This window comes from Mustela nigripes, chromosome X, assembly GCF_022355385.1.
Source record: "Mustela nigripes isolate SB6536 chromosome X, MUSNIG.SB6536, whole genome shotgun sequence".
Classification (NCBI taxonomy): Eukaryota; Metazoa; Chordata; class Mammalia; order Carnivora; family Mustelidae; genus Mustela; species Mustela nigripes.
In genome coordinates this window covers 79,425,954-79,445,849 of record NC_081575.1, presented here as the reverse complement: position 1 = coordinate 79,445,849, position 19,896 = coordinate 79,425,954, and the positions used below count along the sequence as shown (strand labels likewise).

The 19,896-nt window shown below is 49.7% G+C and overlaps 1 protein-coding gene and 1 non-coding gene across 2 annotated transcripts; both read right to left on the bottom strand.

Annotated features, from left to right (window-relative positions):
* Positions 1-1,450: 1,450 nt before the first annotated feature.
* Positions 1,451-9,207, bottom strand: LOC132006945 (melanoma-associated antigen D4). Its single transcript, XM_059385082.1, has 13 exons — positions 9,099-9,207; positions 7,863-8,074; positions 6,722-7,579; positions 6,164-6,367; positions 5,996-6,059; positions 5,690-5,769; positions 5,211-5,302; positions 4,519-4,598; positions 4,394-4,436; positions 3,895-3,957; positions 2,857-2,971; positions 1,872-2,302; positions 1,451-1,669 (listed from the first exon to the last, which is right to left on the bottom strand). The coding sequence occupies exons 2-13, from the start codon at positions 8,070-8,072 to the stop codon at positions 1,660-1,662; spliced, it is 2,250 nt and encodes a 749-aa protein (XP_059241065.1). The 5' UTR covers positions 8,073-8,074; positions 9,099-9,207; the 3' UTR covers positions 1,451-1,659.
* LOC132007971 (small nucleolar RNA SNORA11) lies at positions 3,196-3,325 on the bottom strand. The gene has a single exon (XR_009401517.1). It is a non-coding gene; the product is annotated as a small nucleolar RNA SNORA11 (small nucleolar RNA).
* Positions 9,208-19,896: the final 10,689 nt, after the last annotated feature.

The following is a 19,896-nucleotide window of genomic DNA, read 5'->3' as shown; positions in this document are numbered from 1 at the left end:
AGCTGCTTTCTCCTCCTTTCCAGATGAGATGCCATATCTCAGGTGTGCTCTGCACCCAGTGCTCAAATTCCCGCCTGTGGTTTTGGGTGAACGCCCGAACCCTCATCCATGAAAAGGCCCGTGCCTGCTATGTGCAGGTCCTGGGAGGTTCCCAGGCTGAGAGAATCAGAAAAGTCTCAGATCGTTCATCACCCCAGGACCACGGTCCCAGGCATCCTTCATCCCTCTCACATCCCTGACCACGTGTCAGTAGATGTCAAAGTGAAAGGAACTCTAGTTGTGTCGGAATCACAGCATCCACGTGGCCAAGCAGGGGCTCAGCGGCCGGACAGGCAGAAACCACAGCAGTGGCCAGCATGGCAGAAGCCCCGCTGAGGCCCGACTTCAGGGGAGGAAAACTTATACAGCTAGCTTCCTGGGGGTGTGACCTATGAAGCCCCAGATGACCTTATGCTCGGAGGGGCTGCGCACCCAGTTCACGGCTAAGCCATCAGTCTCTTGGAATTCTTCCTCATTTTTGAGCAAGGGGACCCACGTTCTTCATTGCTCACTGGGCCTGTGAAATTATGTGCCTGGATCTGGGTCCAGAGCCAAGGCTGGGGGAGAGAAGGGAACCTCTTCCTCGGGAAAAGAGGCAGTGGGGTGCAGGGGCCCTTACGCGATTCACTCTTTCTTAACCTGGGGCCTCGTCCTCCCAACTATGGACATCACTTAGCTCCGGACACTGCCCCAACCTGCCACTGAGCCCTTCCCAGGCGTCTCTGCTCTCACTGCCAGTCACTGGAGGAACTCCAGTCCCAGCCCCACTCCTACAGGGATTCCCCCTAGCCCTCAAAGACACCAGGATATAGGCCCGGCCTTGGCTTCACTGGGAGGGCCCTGCTTCCAGTGAAGAAGAGCTCCGGAGCCCACCAACTGGTCTCGGGTCAGGGTCACAGGCTGTCGAGGTCTGTTTTCATCGAACCTACTCTGTGGGCAATAATGCCTCCTCCTTCAACCTGCTGGAGGGGTGAGAACGTCACCAAGGCCTATCTCATCGTCCTTCAGCCTCCATCTGAGGGAGGGATGAGGTGCTGAAGTTGTGTGGAGGATGAGGGAAGGGTTCCAAGATGGCACCTCCAAAGATGGGGAGGAGGAAGTGGGCCCGGTTCCTTGGTGGGAGGGACAGCGGCTCCAGCCCACAGCCTTCCACTCCATCCCTTTTCCTGCCACCTCCCCCACCACTGGCGTCTTAACTGGGGTTGTACCACATAGGAAATCATGTCCCGATGTCGAAACTCATGGTCTAGACACTCAGCTGGCACCTCTCCACATCTCCCCAGCACCCTCCCCACACCTGCTGCCTTCCAGGCAGAGGCGGGTAGTGTCTAGGTCACAGCCCCCAACCACGTGCCACTCAGAGCACCACGGGCACAGGTACGTGAGCAAATAAAGGAGGAAACGTCCCAAATAATTTTGCAACTTTACTGGAACACTGATACCAAAAACATGGAAACACGACAAAAGCGCACGACAAAAGCACACACCAAAAGCAGGAAGGGCAAAGAGAGCTTCATCTTGCATGCCACCTTGGATGGGCTGGTAGAAGCTGCCTAGAGTGCTGTGTTAAGGAGGGGTCCGAGGAGGTACTCTGGCTCAGTGAGGGACGGCCACGGTTCATCAGCGCTGTCTGTAACACAAGACAAAAGCTGAAACAGGACTATCCATAGACGGGAGAGGGGGAGGGACGTGAAGAACAAAACAAGTGTCTCTCACAACTCTTTGTTCCGCGACCCTGCACCCAGGCCTGCCTCCCCACCCCCCGACCTAACTTCTCACAGCCCCTTCCCACCCCCTCCCTCGGAGTTTCATGTAGCCACCGAAAATCTTACTGGATCCAGGAGAAGAAGTTGGCACTCGTTCTGGCGGCATTTCTGGTCCGGATGGTGGAGCTGGTGCTGGGCCCATCTAGAATGCTGGTGCTGGCCCCACCATTAGTGCCACTGCTGACGCCAGCTCTCCAAGTGGCCCTCCGGTTGGCACGGTTGCTATTCAGGATGTACTGATGGTATCTGGCCCAGAAAGCGAAGGGAATCCTGGCCCAGGCGTCACCAAAATCTCCGTCCTCATCCCAGGTCAGTAGCTCCACCTGTATGTCATCCCAGCTCCAGCGTCCAACCAGAGCTTCATCCCCGATGTTCATCTGGGCTCTCATCTGGGCCCTGGCATGTTCCTCAGCCATATCCACGTCCATCGTCTTGAAAGCGTCATCCACAGCCTCCAGGAAATGAGCCTTCCATTCCCGGGGGTCTCGGTTCTGATTCTGCGGTAGAGTAACAGACGCCATCCACACAGCTACCCCATGTTCACTGAGCACCTGCTTCCAGCCATCCAACCCTCCCATGGGTGGTGCACGGTCATGACAAAAGTCAAGACCAGGGGCGCCCTGGGTGGCTCAGGGGGTTAAAGCCTCTGCCTTCGGCTCAGGTCATGATCCCAGGGTCTTGGGATCGAGCCCCCCATCAGGCTCTCTGCTCAGCGGGGAGACTGCTTCCTCCTCTCTCTCTGCCTGCCTCTCTGCCTACTTGTGATCTCTGTCTAACAAATAAATAAACAAATAAAATCTTAAAAAAAAAAAAAAAGTCAAGACCACTGGAATCCGACTCTCCTATGACTCCGTGCCAGCCCCGGGACCTCACCCCATCCCTCACACTTACGACACCTGTGAACTTGCCTAAGTTACCGACTTAGGAACCTGTCCGGATCCTCACTGGACCAATGGCCTCAGGAGGAGGCCATAGCCAAGAACCAGAGAAGGTACGGCAAGTGCCAAACCCACACCCCACCGCCGGGCCCCAAACAGAGGCTCTCTGTTACCTGGGCGATGAATCTCAGCACCCTCATCTTGCTGGTCTCGTGACGGGCTCGCAGGCCCCAGAGGAATTCATACTCGGGTGGGCTGCTATTGGGGATCTTCTTGTATTCCAGGTACCTCAGTGCAAGAGGAAGAGAAACGTTTGCTTCCAGCCAGGCAGACCTGTCGCTGTACCAAGGGACCCCAGGTAGCCCCTGCCCAGCCCCGATACTGCAGCTCAGCTCCTGAGGGAGGACCGTCCCGGCCCTCCAGCCCATGCCTCGCTCCCACGCTCACTCCTGGGGTTTCTGCCTCCAGGACTGAGGCCTACAAAGAAGCCACGTCGAGGTGCGGGGTGGGACACGTGTCGGGTATCTGTTTGTAGGAAGGCCACAAGTTTCATGCCCCTTGTCACAATGAACCCAGATTCCCGTCGGGTGTGTTGTAACCACAGGAGCCACTTCTTCAGGCCCCCTGCCATGAGCACACTCCATCACAGGCCCCCACCCACGGTCTAGTGGAACCCTGGGACAGTCCACCATAGAAGAGGACCGTAAAGGGGAGAAAAGCGGCACACTCCGTGCATGCCCTCCACTCTGCGTGTGCGCGCCTGCGCGCGTCTGCGTGCACGTGGGCATGTGCAAGTGTCACCTGTGTGTTCTCCAAGGACCTAGGTAGGACAGGGTGGGCCTGACCAGAAAGTTTTTGGAGCACGGGGCTCCAGGACCCAATGGGCCCCTTACTAGCCAGGGCCATACTCAGACTTCCACTCTCTGAGCCCCAGGTTCCTGGGATGGAAAGCAGGAGAAATTCTCCTGCAGCCCACGGGGCAGGTACCAAATGGCAGTGTGGTTCTAATACTCTGTCAACTTCGACTCCTTTTCCCCAGGGCTGCGCTGGAATTCTACTCCCTGACAACACTCACATACCCCGCCCACCCTCACACCAGAGACACCTATCCCTCTGGTGCCAAGATCTGGCACGGGGAATGGCTTGCGCAGCCAGACCAGCCCACGAGGAATGCATGAGCGTGAGACAAAGTTAACTTGGCCACTACTTACTTCTGCTTCACAAAATCCTCCGTAATGAGCTTCCTCAGATCTCCAAGGAATGGGTGCCTCACCCTGAAGGCCAGGAAAGGAATCCGTAACTATAGACAGTGGCAGTGCCCAGATGGGGGCAGGAGCACCCCCTATCAAGGCGGAGAGCTTCCCAGCCGGTAGCGCGCGGGGCCGGGGGGCGGGGGGGCAGGGGCATCCCCATGGAGGCCTGGGATGGCAGCAGGGGTCACAGGGCCACACATGTCAGGGATGCCTTAGGCAAGGCTGTGACTGGAACCCCTAATTCTGATGGGTTCTCTTGGATCTCATCTGGGAACAGAGAAGGGACATGGAGCAGAGAGGGGAGGGGAGTTCAGGACCACTTCCCCATGCACCCTCTGAGCCCTACCCAGTCCAAGACGTCCACTCCCCTGCACTAGGCCCCCAAGCTAATCCCATCCCAGGGCCACTGGTGCCCAAGGACAACGCCGAGAGGGGGAAGCCGAGAGCCCAATCATACCCAGGGCGCAGACCCATCTTTCGCAGTGCCTCCCAGAGGACAGCTGTGAGGGGAGAAGAGCCACGAGACTTCAGCACACAAAGCTGACTGTGGGCAACCCCCCAGCTGCGGACCCAGCCACTCACCCTCACTGGCACGGTTGCCATTCATGAAAATGACTCCCAGAATCACCAAGAGGAGGCTCAGCCTGGGAGTGTCCTTGGTCCTGAAGGTGTAGAAAGAGAGATCCTGTCCAGCAGCCGTTTGCCCCAGGGACTAGGGCTTGCTCACCCAACTAGCTCTTCCCAGATGGCCGGGCGACCGGGTGGTCTTCCCACTCTACATATGGCTTGCTCTCTCATCCAGACCATTCATTCCTCTGTCTGAGACTGAGTCGTTTCGCGCCTCAAATGTGGATGCAAACACGTGGGTTCAGGCGGGGAGCAACCACTTGGCAACAGTATGTCTAGAGGGGGCATCCAGACCTCCCCTGCCCTTTGAGCATTAGGAGTCACACTGGATGGGAAGCCTCCTTCTCCCAGGACCACTCTGCCAAGCCCAGACCAGGCACGTAGCAGGAAGAGGCAGGCAACAAGGAGCCTGCTTTCCTGGGAAGACGGGGTGGTGTGGTAGTGGGGGGGGGGGGTAGGGGGGAGCCCTGTGAGCACCAAGGCTTCACTCCAGGCTACTTCCCCTTTCATCCCCTAATCACTGGGCACCACTAATGGTGGGTGGGAGCTGTGCCAGGCACCAAGGCCCCTGTTTTTCCATTTCTCTGAGAAGAAGGGGAGGGGGAGGCACCAGTGAGGAAGGCCCCAACCCTCCTGCCCTTTCTTACTTTCCCAGGAGGCGAGCTGAGGAGTCCCGCGTGCACACGAGAATGTACAGGTGTTCTTCCTTGTCGATTTCCTTCAGGTGGATCCCAAACTTCTACATGGGGGAGGAAACAGCATGAGAGCAGAAAGCCACACTGCCTGTCCTGCAGACAGTCCCTCTGTTCCCCATTAGAAGTTTCCCTCGCAGGGACCCCGAAGTCATAGGGAAGACTCAAGAAGAGAGGCTGCAGAGGGACTGCCTTGTGGGAGCTCTGGCATTGGCCAAGGCAACAGAACCCACTTCAGGAGACAAGGGACAATAAAGAATCCGAGGGAGAGGGAACCTCCAGGGAAGGAAGTATGCAGTGGATGCTCCCAGGAGGAGAAGCTAGGGAAGCTTTCCCAGAGCAGGTAGTACTGAAAGGGGGCCTCAAGGAGCTGCAGGGCTCAAGGCTCCCCTGCAGCTCTGGCACCACCATGAGCTGCCCAGGCACTCGCCCACCTTTTCCAGGGTGTATGTTGCTCGTTCAATGATCTCGGGGAAATGTTCGTCGTATTCTCGGATGACATCCTTCATCATGTCTGCAGGAGGTGAGAGAAGTGCAGAGAGCACCTGGGCTGAGCAGGGGCCAAAGAGCTGCAGCAGCCCCTTGGTCAGCCCTGCTGAGGGGAGCACCATTGGGGACCCAACCCCCACCCCCCTTACTGTGCAAATGCGGCGATCAGCTGGGCATGCTGGGTGGAGGCATCTGATGCCAGATGGGACAATGGAAGGGCAGAGCTCGGGGAGGGGGCCCGGGTTGCCTACCTGAGCGCTTGATGGGGATCTTCTTGTAGTCCTTAATCATCAGATATTTCACCAACTTATTCGCCTGGAGAAGGAGCACCGCACAGGGAGATCAAGACATGGGTGACCTCCAAGAACTGGCCCACAGGAGAGGAGAGGTGGGAGATGGGGGAAAGGCAGGTTTCTTACCCTCTCCTGCAGAAGGGTCACGTTGCGGGGTGGCAAGCACAGTACGTGTCTTGAGGGTACCTGGGACCTCAGGGCCATGGGGGGCCGGGGAGCCATCTGAGCCCGCACCGTCAATGGGGGCTGCGACGCTCTCCAGGTCGGTGGGACCGCAGGAGGCTCTCTCTCCTCCTCGCTGCTCTCATATTCATCATCCAGGTGCTTGGACTATAGCGTGAGAGGGAGGAGAGACCCAGGGCTACCAGGTTCGCCGTGCAAAAGTGCCCAGCACACATCTTAACCAGAGCAGGTGCTTGGAAATCAAGTAGTACAAACAGCAGATGACGTGTGCTGAGTGCTTACTACGTGCCCGGCACTGAGCCAACCTCTTCTCCCTCCAGGCCTGAGGGCAGAGACTTTGTGCAGTCAAAGCACGCTATTGCACTTGGGTTGGACAAACATGCACAAGCTGAGAGAAGGGGAGAGGGGAGGGGAGGGGAGGGGGAGGAGGGGGCAGGGATGAGGACTAAGCAGAGAATGGAGGGGAGCAAGGGGGGATGGGAGATAGCAGGGAGGTCTCACCTTCTTGGTCCTCTTGCCTCCCATCCTGACCCAGGGCTCAGCACTGTGCTGAGCGGTGGCAGCTGCACCCTCGGGCTCAGGGATGCTCGGGGCCACCTTGGCCTTGGTGGCAGCTGCTGGCACAACATTCTGAGGCTCCACCCACCGAGTCTTGGCGAGAGCCTTTCCGGACTTGGTCGTCTTGGGCCGGGTGGCTGCCCCTTCCCTGGCTGGTGCCGCCTGGGGCACCCCCGAGGAGGCAGCACTGGGGCCCTCTGGGGCAGCCTCTTGGGCCGGGGCGGGCCTCTTGGGGCGTGGAAAGGCCATGCCACTGACACCTGCTGGCTGGGTGAAATCAAAGACATCGTTCTGACCCAGGAAAGCTGTCTTGGGCCGGGTGGCATCCATCTCACTAGCACATGGAGCCTGAGCGAAAGCACAGGCGGTACTGGGGCCCTCGGTAGCGGCCTCTTGGGCCTGGGAGACTGGCTGGGGCTGAGTGGACGCTGCCAGAGCCCCGGGGGCGGCCATCTCACTGTTGACTAGCATCTGGGAGGAAGGGGGCAATGGAGCAGCCAGGGTTGTCTCGGGGGCAGCTGCCTGTCTCGGGGCAGCTGCCTGAGCCTGGGCCGCATAGGTCATGGGCTGAGTATCTTCTCCTGAAGCCTGGTCTGTGGCCACCGGGCGGTTAGCAACCACCTGATTATAGGTGGCACGAGCAGCAGCGGCGGCGGCCCTAGCAGCACGGTTGGAGGCGGCTGCACGGGCTACGTTGGCAGCACGGGCAGCAGCCTCATTGGCAAGTGTTTCTGGATCCAGCTGAAATGCCTCCATCAGAGTCCTAGCCAGCATAGGGTTTTCCAGTTCCCAGGGCTCATTCTGCAAAGCCAGAGAGAAGGGTAGGGGAAGGCAGACAGCTCTGTGTGCTCCCATGATGCTTCCCTGTGCTGGCCAGCCTCCTCCCTGCAGCCAGCGCCCACCCCGCCCCCCAAACCTTCCTAAGCCCCCTTTCTCTGAGCAGGAGAGGGAAGGCTGGGGAAGCTGGGCATTCCTTCCCCCACTCAACCCTCCCTTTGATCCACCGCCCCTCCCCTCCCCAGCAGCTTCATGGGGGAGGGGGCAGAAGGCCCAGGGCCAGCAGGTGGCCCCCAAGGGGCCTCACCGATAAGATGCGAAGGCCTGGACCCAAGCTCCCAAAGGCTCTGAGGATACGGATGTCAAAGCTGGTGAGGGTGCCATAGCCTCCAAAAGCACCGAACTCTTCATAGTCGTTTCCTTCAACCATCTCCTCCTCCCCGACTTCATCACTACCCTCATCCATGTCTTCAACGTTGTAGGCTTCCGATTCCACGCGGTAGCTTCCCTCAGCCATGCCTGGGGGTCCCAAGGAGAAGAGAGCTCAGCCTGGGAGGGAGGGTAAGGCCACTTCAGGGGGAGGGGGAGGTGGAGGGATCCAGTGGGAGGTGGGATCTCTCAGGAGGTGGGGGGGGTCGGCAATCATCAGGTTACTAGGCAGTACAAGGCGGGGGAGAAGGCGGGGGAGGAGGCGGGGGCGGGCGGGGGAAGTCTCGCGGGGGGGGCGGGGGGAGGGTATCTGTTGGGTTAGAGTCTGTCAGAGACAGAGCTCTAGGAGAGGGAGAGAGGTGGTGGGAGAGACCCGGCACTTAAAGGGGAGTTTAGGATGGGCAGGCTCCCCATCCCAGCCGCTAGATTTGAATAGGGGGTGGACTGGCGGGCTTGGGTCTCAAGAGTCCCACAGGGGATGTGCATGGAGACAGGGAGAAACAAAGGGCTTTGATTTAACGATGAAAGGGGAGCAGATGACACAAGAGGGCTTAGACAACAGGGGCCCGGAAAAGCTTATGGGAAACTGCATCCAGAGACCCTCCGGCTAGGTCCGGGCGGGGGCATTCAGCTGATTGAGGTCTGGGTTGGGCTCATACAGGAGGAGCTCTAAGGGGTGGGGGCGGGTGGGGGGCGTTAGGGGCTCGGACCAGGTGAGGCATGGATTGGAGCGCTGGAGGTCTCAAACCCCAGGGCTGCAACTCCAGGAAAGGGGCAACGGGGTCAGCTGGTTGGGAGTGATCTAGGAGTGGTTGAGGTGGGGGTAGGGCCGCCGCTCTAAGGAAGCTCAGCAGGCAGCACACGGGTCTGCTGAAGGGGTTCGGATCCTAGGCTCTGGTGTAAGTAGGGCTCGGATCAGAGAGTCCTGCGTCTCCTACCGGGAGAGGGCGGCGAGGGGGCGGGGGGAGGGTCCTACCTAGACCTTGGGTCTAAGAGGGGTCGGGTTCTGAGTGCCTGGGCTTTGTTCAGATCCGGGTGTGGGGGTGGGGAGGGCGCAGCGTGCCGGGTTCCACTCGCCCTCTCCCTGTCCGCTCTGAGGCTGCAGGGTCCTTACCTTCCCTGGGGCTCCAATGGCGTCCGTCCTCAGCACCAGGAACCCCGCAGCCGCGCCCTCGCCTACTGCTGCCAGCACAGCAGCTCCGACCACCCCGCCCCTTTTCTCCGCGCACACCCCCCCCCACCCCCGCGGCCGGGCAGGCTGCGCATGCGCGGACCCCTCCAGCCCGCCCGCTTTCCCAACAAAAGCCCTCTCCACCGAGTCCCCAGTGCTCTTGCGATCCAGCGAGTGGGTGGGCGGGGTGGGGGGCTTTTTCGCCTTCCCTCCAGATACCCCTCACCCCTCCTCTGACCCGAGGCGCGCGCTCTCACAGCCTTGTGGTGCCCTTGGACCACCCACCCAATCATCTACCCTTGATCCTCGCACTTCTCTTCCCTGCCCTCTGGGTTCCCGCTAAGCTCCTCTGGTGTGGTCTGAGGTACACTATGCCTGGCTTCCCCAGCATGACCCCTGGGTCACAGACACAGAGGTCTCTAGTTGGGTCTCTAACTGCAACAAAGGAATGGAAGGGGGTGCCACTTGCCTTTGTGCACTATCCATCCCTGCGGCCCCCAGACACCCTGGGAGCATTTGCTTCCCCAGCTACTCTTTTTTTTTTTTTTTTTTTTTTTGAGATTTTATTTACTTATTGGAAACAGAGGGACACAACGAGAAAGGGAATACAAGCAGGAGGAGTGGGAGAGGGAGAAGCCGAGCAGGGAGCCGGATATGGGACTCGATTCCAGGACTCTGGGATCATGACCTGAGCCGACGGCAGAGGCTTAACCCACTGAGCCACCCAGGCACCCTTCCCCAGCTGCTCTTAATGCGGCTTGGGCACCACAGCACATTGGGTGCTGGGGCTGGTCTCCTCACAGCAGCCCTGGGAGGCAGATGTCAGCATCCCCATTTTACAGAACAGAAAGCTGAGGCACAGACACACCGCAGGAACAGCTAAGGCCACAGAGCCAGTCAACAGAAAATACAAACTGTGGGCCTGAGTCTCCCTGACTCCAAACCCCATGTCCCCATAGTGCTGGCGTGGGGACGGAGGTGGGCTCCCCTCTCCAGTTTGAGCGACAGACCTACTCCTCCCAAACCACACACACACACATACACACACACACACCCCTCTTCTGCCCTGCCAACACCTGTCCCAAACAAGCAAAGTTTGTGCTCTCTGAGACCCAAGCTCATGCTCTGCATCCAGGACACAGGTAGGAACACCGCTCGCCTACTCTAGGTGGGTCCATCCAGGTGTGAGAATTGCTCCTTGGGATCCACTCCCTGCCCCAACTGTCAGGCCTCTTCGCTGTGAGGGACACAAACAGGCTGCCCCCTGAGGCCTTCCTGGTGCCTGCTGAAGCAGCCAGGACAATCAGGCACTTGTGTGCCTGAGCCCTGGCGAGCCCCGATTCAGAGTAAATGTTTGCCCCGGGGTTCCTTCCAGGGCAGGGGCTTGGGGCAGTTGTGGTCTTGTGGAAAGAAGCTGGGCTTGTCTTCAGAACTCCAGGGAAGGAGTGCCTGGCCAGTCTGTTGCTAGCTGTGTGAGCCTGCCCAGGTCACAGGACGTCTCTGAGCCCGGTTTCTCAATATGCAAAAATGGGAAGCACAGGAAGCACTTACTTACCCAGCCCAGACCAGGCTGCTATGCTTCCAGAATGACTGGAGGAACCGCTTTGGAGGGAGAAGATGCTACGTTTCCAACTCCGATTGGACCTGTGTTTTTGACAAAAACCCTGGTGGGCTTTTATATTTGTTTTTAAAGTCAGTCTCTCCGGGACTCCTGTGCATGAATGGAAGCTATTGCTAGGACCACAGCTTTTACTCTCCAGTGCCCAGTATCAATTCTGGCTGGTTGGATGGCTTTCCTCAGCTGTTGCATAGCAACCGCCACTGTCAGCAGCCTGCGTCTCTTCAGCCCTTCCTGTGTAACATGTTTCCGTGGGAGGTGACCAGACCCTAGAAATGAAAGCCTTGACAGACTGCTCAGTGCTAGTAGAAAATACTACGTTCCCATCTCAAACTGAACCTGTGCTTTTTACAAAAACCATAGTGGACTCTTATATTCGTTTTGCTATTTGCTTTATTATTTAGTTTTTTCTTGCTTTCTCCTTTTTAAAATTGAGATATAATTGACAACTAACCTTATGTTAGTTTCAGGTGTACAACATAATGATTCAAAAGTTTTATATATTATGAGATGATCACTGCAGTTAGTCAGTTAACATCCATCACCATATATAGCTACATCTTTTTTCTGATGATGTGGGCTTTCATTACATTTGTTTTTCTATAAGCCTCTCTCTCTCTCTCTCTCTCTTCTATATAACTATTTATGCTAATATGCTAATAACTCCAAAATCTACAGCCCCAGTTTGAACTTCACCTTTGAGATCCAGAGCCGTCTATTCATTCTCGTACCTGACATCTCTGCATGGATGTCTTGAGGGCTCTTCATAGTGAGTCTGTCTAGAGCCAGTCACTTGGTAAACCTCCTCCTCCCACACACTCACACTCCCTCTCTCCCTTGTTTTTAAAATTCCCATCTTCACCACCTCAGTAAGTGGCACCATTACCCACACAACTCACCACAGAAAATGGAAGTCCCTACCACCACTCCCCCTTGCTCATACACTGCACCCCGAAGAAACCTCCGCAGCTCTCTGAAACTACCTCTCCGTGTGTCTCTCCCCTCCCTTCCTTCCAGCAAATTCTAGTCATGTTCGCCTCTCAGAATTCTCAACTCTGTCTCCTTCACTCAGGTCCTCCACTGGGCTCTGTTTGTTTCCAATCTCCCCGTGCGATAGCCTGTAAACTCTATCCAGGCAAGAAGCTGGAGGAGATGGGCAATCTGAGGGCTCTCCATGTTAGTTTCCCTTTCTCAGGGATCACTGGCCTGTGTTGCCTGTGGTGCCGTGAGGTAAAGCACAATAATTGTTTTGGTTTACAGATATTTAGGTGGGAGAGTAAATCGGGTTCCTGTAAATCCATCATGGCTAGAGGCATGATGGTATAAAATTTTTCTTAAATCTGAATTTTTTTTCACTGAATGGCTTTAAGAAGTGTTTACTTTGCTATGCATCCATCGAAGATCTACCGAAGTGACTAGACACAGATACCGCAAAGTGTGTATTCATGACATTCTTCCAGTCTGATCCCCCTCACTCCTAAAGAAGTGGGAGACCAGAAAAAATATAGAATCATTCAGGACCAGAGGTAAGAATTATAGATAACTTCTGATCAGAAACAGTGCAAGTTATAAGAAAGTGGCATACCATCTTTATAATAGTGAAATAATTAATTACTGTCAACTCAGAATTTTGTACTCAATGGATATCTTTTTAAAGTGAAGTGGGGGGTGCCTGGATGGCTCAGCCCCTTAAGCTTCTGCCTTCAGCTCAGGTCATGATCCCAGGGTCCTGGGATTGAGCCCAGCCTTGGGCTCCCTGCTCAGCGGGGAGTCTGCTTCTCCCTCTGCCCCTCCCCCTGCTCATCCTCTTGTACTCTTGCACTCCCTCGCTCTCAAATAAATACATAAAAAATATTTTTTTTAAAAAAGTGAAGTTGAATTAAAAGTTTTTTCATACTTACCAGAGTTGAAATAATTCATCATCATTAGGTATGCACTATGAGAAATATTAAAGGATGCCTTTCAGGTACAAGAAAAATGGCAGTAAATGTAAACATGTTCTATAGAAATGAATAATCAATACTGGAGATGCTAAATATGATGATAGTAATAGAATGTTTACTTTTTTAAAAATTCCTTATGAATCAATTCAGAGTGTAAACAGAGATTCATAACAATGCATCGTGGAGTATAAATTATGTGGAATTATTAATTTCTTGGACAATAATAACACAGGGACTGGGGGGAATGTAAGTATATTGTGGTAAGACTCTAATTCTACAGGTGAAGTAGTACAATATTATTTGATGGTAGACCGAGGCAAGTTAAAGAAGCATCAAGTATAAACCAAAATGGACTTATCCAAAAAATTACGGTTAATAAGCCTACATGGGAGATCAATGATAACATGAAATGCTCACTTTACTACTCATTCATTCATTCTGAGAGAGAGAGAGAGAGTGCTTGGGAAGGGGGAGGGGCAGAGAGAGGGGGAGAGAGAGCATCTGAAGCAGGCTCCACAACCAGCATGGAGCCTCACACAGGGCTGGATCTCATGACCCTGAGATCATGACCTGAGCCGAAATCAAGAGTTGGACCCTTAACCGACTGAATCACCCAGGCACCTCCTCACTTAATTTGAAATAAATCCTCAAAGGGGAATACAATAAGACAATAGATGAGCAAGTAGAAAACAGGTAGCATGACAGCTTTAAATCCAACCATATCGATAACGGTATTAAATACAAATGGTCTAATTCACCAATTAAAATGTAGAGATTGACAATCTGGAGTCCTTTTTCTTAAAATAGACTTTATTTTTTTTTAGAGCACTTTTATGTTCACAGCAAAATTGAGCAGGAAGTACAGAGCCATCCCATAAATCTCTTGCCCAAAACAGACACAGCATCCCCGACTATCAGCATCCTGCACCAGACAGGTATACTTCTTACAATCAATGAATCTATGTCCATACATCATTATCACCCAAAGTCCACAATTTACATCAGTGTTTACTGTTGGTTTTGTGCATTCTGTAGGCTTGAACAAATATATAATGACATGTATCCACCATTATAGTATCATACAGAATTGTTTCACTGCCACCCCCCATCCCCCCTCCAAATCCTCTGTGCTCCACATACAAACTCCTCTCTCTCTCTCCCCTGACCACAAGCAACTACTATTTTTTTTTTTTTTTAGTACTGTTTGCATAGTTTTGCCTTTTTCGGAATGTCATATAGTTGGAATCATGCAGTATGTAGCCATTTCAGATTGGTTTCTTTCAGCGAGTCATATGCATTTAAATAAGTTTCCTACATGTCTTTTCATGGCTTGATGGCTCGTTTCTTTTTCAAGTTGAATACTGTTCCATTGTCTGGGTGTGCCACAGTTCATTTATTCATTCACCTACTGAAGGACATCTTGGTTGTTTCCAAGTTTTAGCAATTATGAATGAAGCTGGTATAAGCATACATGTGAGATTTTTATGTGGACATACATTTTCAGCTCATTTGGGTAAATACCAAGAAACGATCCATACAGCTTTACTGTATGGTCCGAGTAGATTTAGTTTTGTAAGAAACTGTCAAACTGTCTTCCAAAGTGTTCTTGCTATTTTGCATTCCTACGAGCAATGAAGGAGAGTTCCTGTTGCTCCACATCCCCACCGGCATTTGGTATTGCCACCGTTTTGGATTTGGACCATTTTCATAGGTGTGCAGGGGCATCTCACTGTTCTAGTTTGTATTTCCCTGATGACACAGGACATGGATTTTAAAAATAAGATCCAGCTATATGCTGCGTAAATCCCACTTTAAATATAAAGGTGCACAGAGGTTAAAAGTAAAAGGATGGGAAAAGATAGATCATGCTAGCTGTAACTATAACAAAGCTATACTGGATATATTAATATCAGACAAAGCAGATTTCAGAACAAAATATATCAGCAGGGATAGAGAGGATCATATATAAGAAGATCCTTTATATTGGTAGTCGGCTAAAATGGCCAATTCATCAGGTAGACGTAAAAATTCTAAATGTTTATACACCTATAAACAGAGTTTGCAAATACATGAAAGAGAGAAAGATTCACAATTAGTTAGGGTCAGAGATTTTAAGTCTTTCCTCTCAACAACTGAACAAATTGATGAAAAGGTAAGTGTATAGACCGCAAAACACTATCATCTAAATTAACCTAATCAACATCTTAGAACACTCTCCCCAACAAAGAACACACACTACTTTCACATGTACACGAAAACTGACCAAGATAGACAGTATATTCCAGTCCACAAATAAGTCTTACTACATTTGACAGGATTAGCATCACCCCAAAGATTTTCCTAGAGGACAGTGGGATTAAATTAGAAGTAGATAGCACAAATGTATCTGTAATATTTCAAAAATACTTGGAAAATATGGAATACATTCTTCAATAACAGATGGGTGAAAGAGGAAATAAAAAAGAAATTTAGAAAGTAATTTGAACTGAATGAAAATTAAAGTACAACTTACTAAAATTAGTAGGCTGCATTTACAGCAGTCCTTAGAAACAAATTTATAGAACAAAAATGCCTATATATAAAAACTGGAATTCAAACCAATGGCCTTAAGTTCAGTACTTAGAAACAAAAATACAGAAACAATGGAGACCAAAAGAGCAGAAGAAAGGAAACAAGGGAAAGTGCAGAAGTCACTGAACTAGACAATAGAGAAGATAAAAGACTTTAAATCTGACCTCTAAGAATATCAATACAAACGGGGTGCCTGGGTGGCTCAGTCAGTGAAACCTCTCCCTGTGGTTCAGGTCATGATCCTGGGAGTCCCGGGATAGAGCCTCAGCCTGGCATTGGGCTCCCTTCTCAGCAGGGAGTCTGTTTCTCTCTCTCCCTCTGTTCCTATTTCTCCTTCTCCCTCTGCTCCCCTGCTCCTTCTGTCTGTCTGTCTGTCTGTCTGTCTCTCTCTCTCTCTGTGTGTGTGTGTGTGTGTGTGTCAAAGAAATAAATAAAATCTATTTTAAAAAAGAGTATCAATACAATTGATAAGCCTTTATCTTGAATGATTAGAGGAATACAAGAGAGAGGACACGAGTTACCAATATCAGGAATGAGAAAATTGTCATCAAGGATCTTTCTTTTAAAGTTTATAAGTGCATATTATCAATAACTTTATTGTAATCAATGCAGTTTGGTGCAACAAAAATAAGTAATCAAGAGAATGAAATTTAAAATACCATTTGCAAGAGCAAAAATACCATTTACAATAGCCTAAAACTATGAATTGACAAAACACGTGCAACATTTTACCTGAAAACATTAAAACATTGCTGAAAACAATTAAAACAATTAAAGAAGACCTAAATAAATGCAGAGATTTACCGTGTTCATGACATCAAAGACCAGATATTGTTAAAGAGTTAAATCTCCGCAGATTCACCAATAGACTCAGCACAATCTCGATAAGAATCCCATCAGGGTTTTGGTAGGAATTGACCAACGGATTCTGAAATTTATAAAGAGAATGAAGAACACCTAGAATAGCTAAAACAATTTTGGAAAAGAAAAGCCAAATCGAAAGATTTACACTGTCAGTTTTCAACATTTTTATTTTTTAGGTGATCTGGATTAAGGAGGGCGCTCCTTGTGATGAACATCGGGAGTTGTATGGAACGGTTGAATCCCTGTGTTGTACACCTGCAACAAATACTGCCCTCTGTGTTACCTAACTGGAATTTAAATGAAAATTAAAAAAGAAAAAAATCAACACTTACTATGAAGCTACAATAATCAAGAGAGTTTGCTGCTGACATAAAGATTGACTACAGGACAATGGAGCATAATAGTGATTCCAGGTACAAATACACACAAGTATGTAGTCAACTGCTTCTTCAAAAAATGTGCCAAGGATATTCAATGGGGAAAAAATAATCTTTTCAAATCATTGTTGTGGAAAAGATGAAATAGCCATATGCGAGAGAGAGAGGGAAAGAGAGAGAGAGAAATTGGAGGGGGGGAGAGGAACATGAGAGACTATGGACTCCAGGAAACAAACAGGGTTTTAGAAGGAGGAGGGTGAGGGGATGGGTGAGCCCGGTGATGGGTATTAAGGAGGGCACAAATTGCCTGGAGCACTGAGTGTTATACACAAACAATGAATCATGGAACACTTCATCAAAAACTGATGATGGTGACTGATATAACATAATAAAAATTTTTTAATTTAAAAGAAGAAAGAAAAAAAGATGAAAGAAAGAAAGAAAAGGAAAGGAAGGAGGAAAGAGAGACTTCTATTCTTACTTGACACCATAAGCAAAAAAAACCTGGAAATGGAAATGGAAAACCTAAGTGTGAGTTAAAATTCTTAAAATCCTACAAGGAATCATGGGAAATTATGACCTTCATAGTGTGCTTGATTTGGATAAAGTTTTTCAAAATAGGATGTCTAAAGCACAAACTATACAAGAAAAAAATGGGTAAATTTGACCTCACCAAAATAAAAATATAAATATATATATATATATATATATATATATATATTTTTTTTTTTTGGTATTCAAGTGTCACTGTTTTGAAAATGAAAGAGAAAGTCACAGGCTGGGATGAAGTACTTAGGAAAAAAAATATATCCAACATAGGACACGTTTCAACTATATAAAGAACTCTTCAAATTCAATCATAAGAAAATAAATACCCAACTAAAAAACTAAAAACCTGGACAAAATATTTCAACAGACTACCTCAATAAAGAAGTAATACAGGTGGCAAGTAGGCACATGAAACATGCTCACCGTCATTTATTATTAGGGAAATGCGGATTAAAACCACAATTTAAAACTGTGGACACCCTAGCATGACTAAAATAAAATAGCTGACCATAACAAATGGAACAGAGCAACTGGAATACTCATACACTGGTGGTGGAAATGTAAAATAATGCAAACACTTCAGAAAATAGGGGGCACCTGGGTGGCTCAGTGGGTTAAGGCCTCTGCCTTCGGCTCAGGTCATGGTCTCAGGGTCCTGGCATCGAGCCCCACATCGGGCTCTCTGTTCGGCGGGGAGCCTGCTTCCCCCTTCCCCTTTCTCTCTGCCTGCCTCTCTGCCTACTTGTGATCTCTCTCTGTCAAATAAACAAATAAAAATATTTTTTAAAAAATAAAAGAAAATAGTTTGATAGTTATCTGGCTAAATATACATGTCCCATACAACCCAGCCATTCCACTCCAAGGTATACACAGAAAAAAGGAAAATCTATTTCTACAGAAAGTGTGCATATGAATGTTCCTTGCAATTTTATTTCTAATAGACAAAACCCCAGAGACAAACCAAATGTCCATCAACAGGGACATGATCTAATTGTGGTATATCCATACGATGTCATAAGCCATTGAAAAGGAATGAATTATTGATATATACAGCAGCGTGAATAAATCTGAAAATATAATACTAGAAAGAAGGCAGAAGATCCCCTGCCCCCCAAAAAGAATACATGCGGTATGATTACACTTATTAATACTAGAAAATGAACATTAATCTATAGTAACAGAAATCAGTTCTATGGTCGCCTGGTGATGAGGGCATGAGGAGGGCAGGATGGCTTTCAAAGGCACACAAGGATATTTTTGGTTGTTGGTATTGAATAGATAATGAATATATACGTATACGTACATATACATACATACATACATACATACATATACATACGTATACATACATATATATTCATTATCTTGACTATGATGATTGGTCCACAAGCACATATAACAAAATGCATCAGACTGTACACTTTACTTCTAGAAGATTTACATTTGTTAATTTGAGAGAGAGGGGGAGGGAGTGTGTGCCCCAGAGTAGGGGGACGACGTGCAGAGAGAGAGAATCTTCAAGCAGACTCCCTGCTGAGTGCAGACCCCCCAACGCAGGGCTCAATCCCCTGATCCATGAGATCACCACCTGAGCCAAAACCAAGAGTCGGGCGCTCAACTGACTGAGCCACCCAGGCGTGCCCAGACTGTGCACTTAAATTAAGTCTGCTGGGTCTCTAGTATGTCAGTTTTAACTCAATGCAGCCATAAAAAAATAAATAAATAAAAGATCAGGGATGAGGATATATGTTACACATTTTACAAATTTATAAAATATAAATATCAAATACTGTGTACACCAAGAACACTGGTCTCACTGTATGCATTTTTCAGTTGCATAAAGAAAATGATACATATTAAACACACTGGATTTCTTGTTTCTGTAAGAGGCACAGAGTTGGAGTGGAAAATGCAAACAAAGAGCATCAAATAAATGAATGACAAGTGAGGGGCCTGGCCTGAAAGAATCACGAGAACAGTGATATGAGCTGGAAATAAGATTTTGTCAAACTCTGACCCTAAAGTATCCGCACTGCCCCTTTGCTTGAACTATTCTGACCTTCTCTTAGGCCTGTGAGAATCATACTTGGGCCTGCCTCAGGAACTTTAGAGTGCTATTCCTGGAGACCCCGAAGTGGTAAGCCATTTTCCTCTCCTGTTCATCTGTCTACCTCATGCTTATTTTTGAGGTCTCAACTTAAATATCACTTTTTCATGAAAGCATTTTCTGGCGACCAACCACATTATCCCCAATTTAAATTACTCATCCTCTTTTCCTTTCTCTTAGTACCTGAAAACTTCCTCCACTTCGGTATTTGTCACAAAAGTTTATATTCATTAGAGAGAGCCTTTCTGAAACATCTGTCTCCCCGTTCCAGCCCAAGCCCCATGATGAAAGTTGCCATTGTCTGTTTTCTTCTCCACTGTATGTCCTGAGGGCCTATTCCAATGCCTGTTACATAATGGACTCTCAAGTATGTCTGTGGGAGGAATAAACGAATAAATGAATGAATTGAAAAACTGAGTGGAAAGGATGGAAGAATTGGTAGAGGGATTGGTATATGAATGTATAAATTCACGGTTTTCCTGCAGATGTGGCTCCATGTGGCCCTGACAGTAGGGAAACAGACAGGCATATGGGGGGGAGAGCAAACGGATGAAAGGTACCCAGACATGGAATATGGGGGAAAGGATGGAAGGGAGAAAGAGAGACTAAGCAGAAAAACCAGTGGGAGGACCGAAAAGACTTAGGAAAGAGGGAGAGAGAAGTAGTAGCAAAGAGAGAGGGAGGAATCAGGGGAGACGAGGGAGAGGTGGGG